At 39.1% G+C, this 13,267-nt stretch overlaps 1 protein-coding gene across 1 annotated transcript in view; it reads left to right on the forward strand.

The window, feature by feature from the left end:
* The window catches only part of LOC102831775 (poly [ADP-ribose] polymerase 4-like), a 90,515-nt gene extending 84,315 nt beyond the window's left edge, over positions 1–6,200 (forward strand). Inside the window, exons 32-33 of the mRNA XM_006832059.1 lie at positions 1,749–1,881; positions 6,005–6,200. Of these exons, the coding sequence (XP_006832122.1) occupies positions 1,749–1,881; positions 6,005–6,200 (329 nt within the window). The remainder of the gene's footprint in view (positions 1–1,748; positions 1,882–6,004) is intronic.
* Positions 6,201–13,267: the final 7,067 nt, after the last annotated feature.

Below are 13,267 nucleotides of genomic sequence, written 5' to 3' on the forward strand. Positions count from 1 at the left end.
TGAATGTAAAACTAATGTTCTCCCATGTAAACTATCATATAATTCACAATAAAACACACACACACACAAAAGAACATGTTAAGAAAAGATACCCATATTAAAAAAAAAATGCTCACTCAAAAAGTCATTACATATTTGAATCTTTACATATACTCATATTTCACATTGTAAGGTAGTCTCTTAATTGAATAGCGTAGTGTCAATTAAAGAAAGCACTCGGCCCGATACGACCTTAATTCGTGCTGATTTTGGGTACTCAAAAGAAGTTACTGGGCGGAAGTCCTAAAAGGGAAATTAAAAAAAAAATTATTACAGGTTTATGACGTATTCCTGGGATTAAGAATTGGAAACCACAAACACTGAATATTCTTAAATGAACCTATTTTTAAACAATGTACATCATGCAAATGTAACTTTTCAACACAGAGTAGTGTTTCTAAATGGGAGAGAGATTCAAAGGGGCACTTCAGTTGTATGGTATGTTGGTGGTTTTATTTTAAAGAAAGGAGAGGAATTTGAGGCAAATGTAGGAAAATGTTCAGAACTGACCAGCTGTGGTGGATGTGGTTGTAAACTAGTCAATTGACATTTTTCCCTATGTGCTTAAACTATTTCCTAATCCAATATAACAATATATTAAGTGGCTGTGTTGTAATGATACAAACATTGCTATATTCCAAACACTTTTTATGGAAATATAGATGATTTACTTTTCAGAAGATTCTTTGTCACTCTAATCATAATGAAGATAATTGTGAAGAAAAGTTTGAATCAAATTAGCATCATGGGCAATTGGAAAGATAATAATTCAAAGCTATTGTTTTTATATTTTAACATGATTTTAAATACGTGACTTACATTATTTTAGAATTAGAAATGGATTGCTAATTTATGGATTCACTATATCTAACCATTCATTTTTAATTTTGGTGTTTTGTAATATAGTAAATATCTTGATTTTCTAAAGAGTCCTGTTTACCTGTAGGTACTATTCACTAGAAACAATTTGATACACTGGTATAATCAGCCATATTTATTATTTATCTGTTGTGTATTTAAAGTTGACTCTTCTGAGCTATTTGTAGCAGGATCCTAGAAACAGACTTTCTTTCATTATACTTCATGCCTGTTAGTTATTGAAGATGCCAATGGAAGGGCGTTCTGCATAAAGCTTGCTGCCTGTTTTAGGTGCCGTCGAGTTGGTTCCAGCAGAGCGAGCACTGTCTGGTCTTAATCATCCTCAGACCCCTTACTATTGCTGCAATCACTGTGTCAATCCATCTCATTGAGGGTCTTCCTCGTTTTTGCTGACCCTCTACTTTTCCAAGCGCGATGCCCTTCCCAAAGTCCCTCCTGATAACATGTCCAAATTTGTGAGATGAAGTTTCTCCATCTCACATCTAAGGAGTATTCGCTGGTGAAGGAACAAATCTGGCTTCTTAGACAGATTGGCGTGTTCTTCTGGAAGTCCCTGTTGTATTGAATTTTCTTTGCCAAGTCTGTTACTTAATTTCCTAAAAACTTCCAGGATAATATAATGTTGTAGTCTTCCTCATTTTTTCTTTGAATGGTGGGTGAATTGAGAACCGTGAGAGTCTTACAGTTTTGGGATCTGCTAATGTTTTATGGTTTAATAGTACTGTCATTCTTTAATAGAACTTTTATAAACAGACAGTTTGAGATGTAGTTTCAAATAGACATAAGGAGGTTTCATGTTTTTTGGTTTTTTTTCGCCCCCTCTGCTTCAGGTACAAAAGGACAAGAATGCCTCCTAGACTTGATTGCCACGTTTCTGGTCCTACAGTTTCTTCGAACCAAGTTGGAAGAAGAAGGAATAATATTCAAATCACTGATGAAAATAGATGACACTTCTAGTTCCAGGTGGCTTCATAAGCTTTAACTGTTAAACTTACATCTCCAACCATTTCTTAAATAAATCTTGTAAGAAGGCTACATGCTTATTATATATTAGGGAACCCTGGTGGCATAGTTGCCTGTTGGGCTGATAGCCACAAGTTAACAGTTCAAATCCACTGGCCACTCTGAAGGAAAAAGAATAAGCTTTCTGCTTCCACATGTATGCATTAAAAACAACAACACTAACTTATATTTTAATTGAAGGGATACATGACAGTTTAGGCTTCTGTTCAGCAATTTCTACATAGAGTTTTCCGTGAGATTTGTTATGTTCTTCACCATGAACATTTTCATGATTTACATTCTGGTTATTCCGTTTCCATAATCTAGTTTCCCTGACTCCTAACACTCTTATCTTTCCGGTCATTGCTGACCATTAAGTTTCATATAGGTGACTTTTCTAAAAGAGCATAGGATTTATGAGTGATATTCATTGTTTTGTGAGACAATCTATTATTTAGCTATAAGGAGAACTCAGGGTAAGTTTCAGTTCAAGCTTTGAAAAGTATTTCAACAGTCGTAAGGAATCCCCCAGAATTAACTAATCCACTGAGTATGGCATTTTTGTTTGTTTCATTTGAAGTATTTGAGTTTCCCTTCTACATTTTCCCCCATGCTTTTGGGGTCCACCTATTGTGTCCCTGGTTAGGATGGTTGATAGTGGAGTCAGGCACCTTCTAGCTCTTCTGGTCTCACCACAGACCAGGCCCTGGATTGTGTAGACTGCCCTGTAGAGTTGTTTCTTCTGTGTGTCTGCTCTCCTTCTTTCTCTCTTGCTCTGGATGAGTAGAGACCAATAGTTGTCATTTAGATGGCTGCTTACAAGCTTCTAAGACCCCAGACACTACTCACCAAACTAGGATGTAGAACAAAATGTTACGAACTGTGTTATGCCAACTGACTGAGCTATTCCATGAGACTGTGGTCCTAATCCTTCAAACCCAGAAAACCAATCCCACCAGTCACTTGCTTATGTCTAAAAAGTATCTGTAAGAGTACCTCCTATGTGCTTTATTATATCTGAGTGTACACATGCAGTCACATAGATGTTTATACATATGCATGTGTTTGCATACAGTCACATAGATATTTATACATATACATGTGTACACATACAGTCACATAGCTGTTTATACATATACATGTATTTGTATACACCTATATATGCACCCATATATACTTACATACCACCACTTGTCTGTCAGTTTGTTGTACTGTGGTGGCTTGTGTGTTGCTGTGATGCTGGAAGCTATGTCACTGGTATTTTAAATACCAAGAGGGTCACCCATGGTGGACAGGTTTAAGCAAAGCTTCCAGACTAAGACAGACTAGGAAGGAGAGGCAGAGCACTTCTGAATGTCTAGCCACTAGAAACCCTATGAATAGCCGTGGAACATTATGAGATGCTACCAGAAGATGAAAACATTATGAATAGCAGCAAAACTTTGTCAGATATAGTAATGAAGATGAGTCCCTCAGGTTGGAAGGCACTCAAAATACGACTGGGGGTGGGGGGGGAGCTTCTTCCTCAAAGTATTGGCGATGATGATGCTGCGAATGGAGTAAAGTTTTGGGGACCTTCATTTGCTGATGGGGCATAATTCAAAATGAGGGGAAACAGCTGCAGCCATCTATTAATGATCAGAAAATGGAATGTATGAAGTATGAATCTAGGAACATTGAAAGTTGCCAAGAATGATTGATATCCTAGGCAATGGTGAGCTGAAATGGAAATGGACTAGCATTGGCCATTTTGAATCTGACAGTCACATGGTTTACTATGTCATGAATGACCAATTGAAGAGGAATGGCATTACATTCATCATCAAAAAGAACATATCAAGATCTTGAAGTATAAGGATGTACATGATAGGATATTACCCATGCCTCTACAAGGAAGACCAGTTAATGTTATTATTATTCAAATGTATGCACCAACCACTAAAGCCAGTGAAGAAGATGAATTAGAAGAATGCTACCAACTTTTTCAGTCTGAAATTGATTAAACATGCAATCAAATTGTATTGATAATTCCTGGTAATTGGAATGCAAAGGTTAGAAACAAAAGAGGAAGTATTCATTGTTGGAAAATATGCCCTTGGTGATAGAAGCAATGATAGAATTTTACAAGAATAATGACTTATTCAATGCAAATACCTTTTTTAAACAACACAAAAGATGACTGTATACATGGACCTCAACAGATGAATGCACAGAAATCAAGTTGACTCCCACAGGGGAAGAGACCATAGAAAAGCGCCATATCATCAGCCAAAACAAGGCCAGGGGCAGATTGGGGACCAGACCATCAATTTCTCATATGCAAGTTCAGGCTGAAGGTGAAGTAAATGAAAACAAGTCCATGGGAACGAAAATTTGACCTTGAACATACCCACCTGAATTTAGAGACCATCTCGGGAGCAGATTTGATGCCTTAGACACTACTGTCTGAAAACCAAAAGAGTTGTGGGATGACATCAAGAACATCATACAGGAAGACATTAAGAAAACAAAGAAGGAAAAGACCAAAATTGATGTCAGAAGAGACTCTGAAACTTGCTCCAGCATAGAGAGGCTAAAGTAAATAGAAGAAATGAAGAAGTAAAATAGCTGAACAGAACATTTCAAAGGGCACATGGAGAAGACGGAGTCAAATATTATAACCAAATATGCAAAAACCTGGAATTAGAAAACAAAAAGGGACAATAAGCTGGATTTAGATCCTGACTCTACCACTATGAGTGTGTGAGACGGTGCAACTTTCATTTAACCTTACATGCCTCATTTTCCTTAATTTTGAGAATAACATGAGCTATCATGGATTTGTCATGAGGATAAAGAAAACATGTTTAGCAGTATCTGGCACAGAGTAAGTATGTCACAGGATTATCATGAGATGAACATGCTCATTAGCAAGCATGTCCAGAGTGGCTAAAATGCTTGTTTCCCAATAATTATTAGTATACTAATGGCTCTTGCCCTGTTCACAAGGAGAAAATGTTGGAAAGATAGAACTTTCAAAATTTTAAGTTTTTCTTCCATAGAATTTTCTTTAAAACTAGTTTGCCAACAGTTTCTAGAAGATGATGAGACAAATGCAGATGTAGAAAATTCACATTCATATAAAATCTCAGAAATAGATGGTCTTGAGTATTCATCAGTATATTATAGACACAAACTCGAAGTTGTATTAGGCACATTTTACTAGTAAGTTGTTACTGGTTTATATGCTAGAAATACAGTCCACAGGTAACTACTCAAATAGAATCCCTGGCACAGTAGAAAGTAGAAACAAAAGCCTGCTTTGAAAAACGATACTCGCATTTGTCTTGAAGAATAGATAAGATTTAGATTGTGAAGAGTGGAAAGAGAATGAAAGTCAACAAACATCTAGGAACCCTGTAGTGCAGTGGGCTACCTTTTGGGTGAGCAGTTTGAATCCACCAGCTGCTCTGCAGGAGAAAGATGAGGCTTTCTGCTCCCATAAAGATGTATAGCATTGGAAACCTGATACAGGGTCACTATGAGTCAGAACCAGCTTGACGGCACACAACCACCACCACCACCACCACCATCAGAAGTTAAAAGAGCTTAACTGTCCTGGAGCCAGTAAAGATGCCCATGAAGTTTAGCGGAAGTTGGGAAGCTGTAGTTGTAATAGATGGTGGTGGTGGTAGTGTACCGTGGAGTTGGTTCCGACCCATAGCAACCCTGCATAGGGTTTCCAAGTCTGTAAATCTTTACGGGAGCAGAAAGCCTCATCTTTCTTCTGCAGCATGGCTGGTAGTTTCGAACTGCTGACCTTGAGGTTAGCAGCCTGACTTGTAACCACTACACTACCAGAGCTCCTTATAGGTGTAATAGAGTTAAAAATATATTGAATAAGTTTAAAAGCACAGTGCCATTTTGGCTGAAATAAGACTGTTCATAAACTGTCAAAGATAATTGTTTTTATTAAATGTCAAAGCAATATTTGACAGAATAGTTTTGTCTGATAATAATGTGCTGGATTTAGTACGCCCACATTTTATATGCAATTGTATCCTGAAACCAATAGAAACTTTTTTTTTTTTTTTTTTAAATCTAGGAATATTCCCTGGGCTACTGGTGAAATAAAGAAAGCAAATGAATGGGTGAGAAGAACTGAAGGACAGTATCCATCGATCTGCCAGCGGCTTGAACTGGGTAAAGACTGGGACTCCGCCACTAAGAAGCTATTGGGAATTCAACCCGTAAACATCACTTCTCCTCTCTACCGAGTTCTTCATTACAGTCAGGGCTGAATTGAATGTAATCCTTAAAAGCTTGAAAACATTTTAAATACAAAATAATCAAATATTAATAGATCATTTTAATGAAATTGAACTAGTTTTGTTCATTGTATTACAGAAAATGGATATAGAATGGATTATTTTAATGAACTAGCCAACAATAATAAAAGGAACATTAAAGTATTACCAAATTTGTGTATTTAAATGTTTTAAGGATGGCCCTAGAAGCTTATTTTATTCTTCTTTTGGGGAGTTTGCCAGGGAGATAACGCCGTTGACTTAAACATTTTACATAAATTCATTTTCTTGACTCTGTTAGTATTATCAATTATTTTATAAAATTTGAGTGGCTGTCCTAAGGTCTGCAACAGTTATAACCAATCTGCAAAATAAAGAACACCAGCCGTCCCTCGCACAGCACGCTACTCATACTGCATTGGATAATTCACTGCAATGGCTGCACAGAACTCAGAGACAAGACTCAGGAGTTCTATTAGGGAACTAACAGCTTACAGTTTAGAGTCAGAAATATCCAGGGCACAGTTCTTCCATGCCTACAGGCAGGCCTTTCTCTATGCCTCTAGGCCTCTGCCCTACGGCAGTAACGTTACACAGCTCTTTCAGAGCTGCCTATAAATGCCCACAATGCCCACTAGCCCAGCATAAGCCTCAGCCTGAAGGTGCTGGGCTCGAGCTCCCATGGGTCAGCAAATCTAGCTCCCCCTATTAAATGCCTGGAGGCACTCCACTCTGCAAACAAGCCTCCTGCCCCAAGTCACTCAGCTTTACTTGCTACAGAGAAAGATAGGTGAACTGTCAGCTGGCCTGGCCCGGCACAGCCATTAAGAACTTTTACAAGTAGCATTCAATCCAGATGGCAGCCCGGTGACGAGAATGCAAACCAGTGGCTGGAGACAAGAAACATGCAATTTCTCTTGGTGACCAGAGGTGTGGACAGCCCCCACCCGAGCCCACCCTTGTACAGTCAGGTGCCAGAAATCAGAGCTATGCTGTTGTGAGTTGTGTGCAGGGAGCACCCCTCTCACGTCTAAAGACTCATGAACTCCATCCACCACTTCAGACAAGCAGAGTGTCTGGCCACTCTGCTTCTGGCTGCCCTCTGGGCCTGAGAGAGGTCCTTCTGGGAGCAAAGACCCTGACTTCAGCCACCATTAGGACTTGCATAGGTGACTTCCAGATCAGGTGTCCTAGCCAATGACAACACTGAGGCTTATAGGAACTCCATCTAGGGCCCAGCACCTCACCTTGCACCCCCCTCAAGCCTACCACCTGAACTCCTTGTCAACTCTGGGTACCCTGCCCGACCCCAACAGTTTTCTCCTCTCTGGATCAGTATGCAGGGTTGATAGGGACAGACAACTTAGATATTGGCTACCAAAAATGGGGGACTATAAAGGCATGAAGTGGATGGCTTACAAATTTTCAAGAGAGTGCTTAGTTTCAGAGTGAGGGGGTAAGGTAGAATCCCCACTGAACTGTTTTCTTCTTGTCTAGATGGGTCTGGTAAGAGGGGATGGGGGAAGATGGGGCTAAGATTCTTTTGATTCAATAGTGAGTGATTGATATCACGACAAATTGTAAATATGTACAACAAAACAAGGGGGAGTAGTTAATCTTTCATTCCAGGAACCAGAGGACCCTAGGACCATCAAGAGGGCAGGCATGAGTGGAGCGTGGGATTCTAACCAGAGAAGCAGCAACACCAGAGACAGAGGCAGAGGTGAAGGCATGGAGAGAGAGAGCAGCTGAGGATTCTTTACCCACAAATGAGAAAGGCTGTGTTTTGACAGGCAGGAGGCTGGCGTACAAAATGTACCCTTTGGTCATTTAAACTAATATATATTTTCTGTGTGTTTTGTGTGCATAAAAAAAAAGAAAAAGAGGGAATAAAGAGAAATACTGTTAAACCGAAGGTGCAAGGAGGGGGTTGTAATCACTGCAATCAAACAAAATATGACTGTTTGAATGCAAAACTGATAATCTGCCCTGTAAACTGCCACTCAATTTACAATAAAAGTTATATATATATCTGAGAGAAAGTTCCACAGTTTGAGGTCATGCCGGTTGATTTATGACCACCACTGCTCTTTCTCCTGGTTTCTCAGAACTTTCCTGGGCTCTGTGGGGTCATAAGACTTCATCAAGCCATCACTCACAATTTGCAAACTTTAAGATGAGAGAGAGGAAGGAAAGGACTCCTCTTTCAATGTCTCGCTTTCCTGTTTCCATTGGACCATGCCAGCTGTGACCTCACTCTTAGTGGTAGTGTGTGCTGTGGAGTTGGTTTAGACTCATAACAACCCTGTATAGGGTTTCTGGAGTCCTGGTGTGGTGCTGTAGCACTAGACTGTTAACCTCAAGGTTGGTAGTTCAAACCCAGCAACTGCTCCTTGGAAACCTTACACAGGATCGCTGTGAGTCAGAACGGGCTCAACAGCACTTCACAACAACAATATAGAGTTTCTGAGGCTGAGAATCTTTACAAGATCAGAAAACCTCATCTTTCTCCCAAGGAACAGCTGGGAGATTCGAACTGCTGACCTTGTAGTTTGCATCCCAACTCATAACCCACTAAGCTACAAGTGCTCCTTGATCTCAGTCTTATCAAACTGAAATTTCAACACATTTGGTTGAGAAAATTCACTGGACAAACTTGTGCTAAGCTATCAGAGCATGTACCAAAGGAAGCCTTCTATGATGATGGAAATGTTCTCTCTCCTTTGTCCAATATGGCAGCCACTAATATATAATATTTGGGGGTGTTTGAAATACATGACTACTGTAATTTAATGATTGCATTTGTTATTTTCATTGAATTCCTTACAGTTAAATTTACTGTAAAGAATGATGCAGTTTTGTTGTTTTTGTCAGGTGCTGTTGAGTCAGTACCGATTTATAGTGACCTTGTACACAACAGAGTAAAACACTGGCCAGACCTGCAAAAATTAAAAACTGAAGATAAAAAGACAAAAGCAAAGAGAACCCAGAAAGACTTTAGAAGGATTCAGAAAAAAAGGACAAGAACATATGGACCAGAAAAGAAAGAAACAGTACAAAAAGTGCAACCATAAGTCCATAAGAATATTAATAAGATTTCAGAATACATTGAAAGGACAAAAGAGTAGATAGATTTGAATGAATGGAAGGTTGAATTAAGTGAGCTTAAAGACAAATCTCTCAATACTAATCCGCTAGAAGAACAATCAGAAAAAAGAAGGGAAAAAATTCTAAAGAAAGCCTAAAATTTATGTGGGATACCATGAAGAGCAAACTTGTGTATGACTGGAATTCCAGAACAGGAAGAGACTTTAAAAAAAAGCACAGAGAAAATTGACAAAGAGTTTTGGAAGAAAACTTCCCTAACATCATGAAAGAGGAGAAGTATTCAAGAAGCTGAATGGCTGAACCAGCTCCAAACAGGATAGACCCCAAATGAAAGCCACCAAGACATATTATATATAATACAACTTCCCAAAACCAAAGACAAGGAAAGAATCCTTAGAGCAGCTTGGGGGAAAAAAGAATTACCTACAAAGAAGAACCAGTAAGCCGAGACTGTGATTTCTCAGCAGAAAATATGCAGGCAAGAAGGGATGACATCTACAGAAAAATTGTCAGCCAAAAAAATACCTAGTAAAATTTCCTCAAATACAACAGTGAAATTAGGACATCTCCAATTAAAAATTAATTAAAGGAATTTGTAAAAACCAGACCAATAGAGGTCTCACTTTTCTTTCACTCATAATAAAGTATTTCCTTTGAAAGCCACACATCTAACTCCTGTTTGAGAAACTACTCTACATGTAGGTTTTGGTAAGTGGGTAAGTGGTTAAAACCATGGGCTAAGGCCTTGAGTTAAGCCCTAGACTCAACAATTCATCTAATTGTGATGTTAAGATGAAAGAATTTATTACTATCTCCATATTTCCTTATACATCTAGATTTGATCTTTCCTTACATTCATTTAAGTTGTTAATATAAATTAATTATATACAAAACATTTAGCTATCCTGGTTGTAGGATTAGAAGGTTCCAGCAGTAACATTAAAAAAAAAAAAAAGTAGTTTTCATGACTTATTAAGTGTATGTTTCATTATTGTAATGTTGTTGTTGTTAGGTGCTGTCCAGTCGATTCTAATTCATAGCAACCCCTATGCACAACAGAACCAAACACTGTTCAGTTCAGTGCTATCTTCACATTCATTGTTACGCATGAGCCCCTAGCTGCTGCCACTGTGCCAATCAATCTCACTGAAGGGGTCTTCCCCTTTTTCACTGACCCTCTACTTTACCAAGCATGATGTCCTTCTCCAGAGACTGGTCCCTTCGGATGATATGTCCAAAATATGAGAGATGAAGTCTTGCTATCCTGACTTCTAAGGAGCATTCTCGCTGTACTTCTTCCAGCACAGATTTGTTTGTTCTTCTAGCAGACCCTGGTATTTTTAATATTCTTCTCAAACACCATAGCTCAAATGTATCAATTTTCCTACAGTCTTCTTTATTTATTGCATATGAGGCTATTGAAAATACTATGACTTGTATCAGTTATACCTGAGTCCTGAAACTGACATCTTTGCTCTTGAACACATAATGAAGTCCTGGGCGGCAGATTTGCCTCATGTGTTATGTTGTTAGATTTCTAGATTACTGCTTCTGTGAGTGTTGATAGTGGATCCAAGCAAAATGAAGCCTTTGAGAATTTCAATCTTCTCTCAGTTTATCATGATGTTGTTTATTGTGAGGTGGTGAGTGGTGAGGATTTTTGTTTTCTTTACATTGAGGTGCAACCCATACCGAAGGCTGTGATCTTTGATGGTCATCAGTAAGCATTTCAAGTCCTTTGTGATTTCATTAACATATGTAAGGACCAAACTGATTTTACCTGATTTTGCCTACCTAGAAACTGCTTGACTAAACTCTAGTCAGGCTCAGGAAAGCATTTTAAATAGACAAGGCCTCAGTTATTAGTTCCCTCCAGAGGCAAGGTCAATCTCCATTCTGTACATTAGCCTGAACACGTACTCTAGCTCCAAGAATATGATATATGTATAAATAGCCAGGCAGCTCAAGGCCAGAGGCCAGATGTTTTCCTTTACCCTAGCCTAAGAACAAAGACCACCAGTCCTGACCAATTAAACTGTAACATCTCATAGTTTGCCAATTGTTAACCAATCCAAAGATTGTAAAGCTGAGAAACCTGAGCTGTTTGAAAATTCTATAAAAACCCTGCAGACAATGAATTCAGGGCTCTTTCCCTATTCCGAAATGTCGGATAAGGTTAGAGACCTGGCTCGAGCTTGATTAAACAACCCTTATGTATTTGCTTCGGTACACGGCTCCTGGGTGGTCTTTGGGGACCCTGAATTCTGGGCATAACACATAGACATCGATATAATCAGGTGGGGAAAGTATCAAATTTAATATACAATTAAAATATCAAAATGAATATAAAATTTAAAGTGCACAAAATTAAACACATAGAAACACATACACACCTTATAAGTTAAAGGACTCAATACTGCATTTACTTTTTCTCTAACTTTTTATTGTGAATTAAGTGAAGGTTGACAAAAGCAAATCATCAGTTTCACATTCAACAGATTCAACACTGTGTTTCTTCTCAATGTCGCAATTTCCTCGGTGTCACATCTTGGATCCCACTTCCTCCCTATGTTTCTTTGTTTCCATTCCGCCTTCTTTCCCAAGCCTTCTGAACTTTGTCCCTGGGTCGGGGCTGCTCTTTTGATCTCCAGTGGTTGGCCATTCAATGGCGTGCATCCCTCACTATCGTTGTTACCCTTCCTATACGCTTATCTACTGCTTAGCTGAAAACCGAGCCACAAGATTGATCTCAGTTCCAGACCTGAAAGGTGACCCAAGGGTCATAGTCTCACAGTTTCACCAGTGCTTATCTGACCAGCAAGCCTGATCTTTTTTATGCTTTTGTGTTTTGGTCCACATTCTCTCCCACTCTATCCAGGATCATCTAATGTGATCTGTCTCCAGAACTCTAGAAAATAGGTTTGTGTTCTTTTAAGTTGACAAATGCGTGGTGATTTGTTACAGCAGTCACAGGAAACTAATGGACTACCCCAGTGCTTCTCAGCACCTATAGAGCCCAGTACTCTAGCCCAGAAAGGTGGTGTTACTGTCCCCTAAGGTAACCTCAACCAATGTGGGTATGAACTAGGAGATACAGACTTTTCACATACCTCCCGGGGTAGACAATCCTGAGATGCATTCTAGACAAATGGCAGAAGGTCCCAGTAGACAACTTGATAGCACATCTTCTATTTTCCCTTCTATTTCCCTTCCTTCTGTCTTTGCTCCTGCCTCCTGGGATCGATTCTCAACATACAAAAGAAACTGCTGCATACAAGCCTTTGTCTCTGCTCTGTCTGGGGGGATTCTGATTAGAGCAGGCCTGCTTCATTTCCAAGACTTGTATTCAAATGAATCCCAAGCAAAGATTTACAGAATGTTCTACAGATAGGTTGAAAGGGTCCACTTTACTATAATACTCATTATGATCACTGTGAACTGGATGGTGGGACACCAAATGTTCTATTCTTTGTCCATATTCTAAATTGGCATTTCTCACACTGGGATGTCTTTAAATATTATTGGCTACGTTGAGGCAGAAAAGCAGCATGTAGACCACATGTTCCTTGAGAATTTAGTTTAATTATGTCTTAATTTCAGGAGGTCTGGTAACATAGTGGTTATGAGTTAGGCTGCTAATCACACGGTCAGCAGTTCAAAACTACCAGCTTTTCCATGGGAGAAAGATGAGGCTTTCTGCTCCAGTAAAGATTTATAGCCTATGCAGGGTCACTATGATCAGAATCAACTCCACGGCACATAGCCACCACCACGTCTTAGTTTCAGTGATAAGGAAAAAAAGAAGAGAGAGAATTGATTTGTTTTGGGTCAGTAGGATGACATTTTCCTTGCAGGGTCCACTTTTATGTAGATTGGTGACTGTGATGGTGCCCAGGGACCACCCACAGGTGTAAGGTTTTACTTCTCAGATGGTATGTAACAAACTGATGTCT

The sequence above is a fragment of the Chrysochloris asiatica genome, unplaced genomic scaffold (genome assembly GCF_000296735.1).
Source record: "Chrysochloris asiatica unplaced genomic scaffold, ChrAsi1.0 scaffold00005, whole genome shotgun sequence".
NCBI lineage: Eukaryota > Metazoa > Chordata > Mammalia > Afrosoricida > Chrysochloridae > Chrysochloris > Chrysochloris asiatica.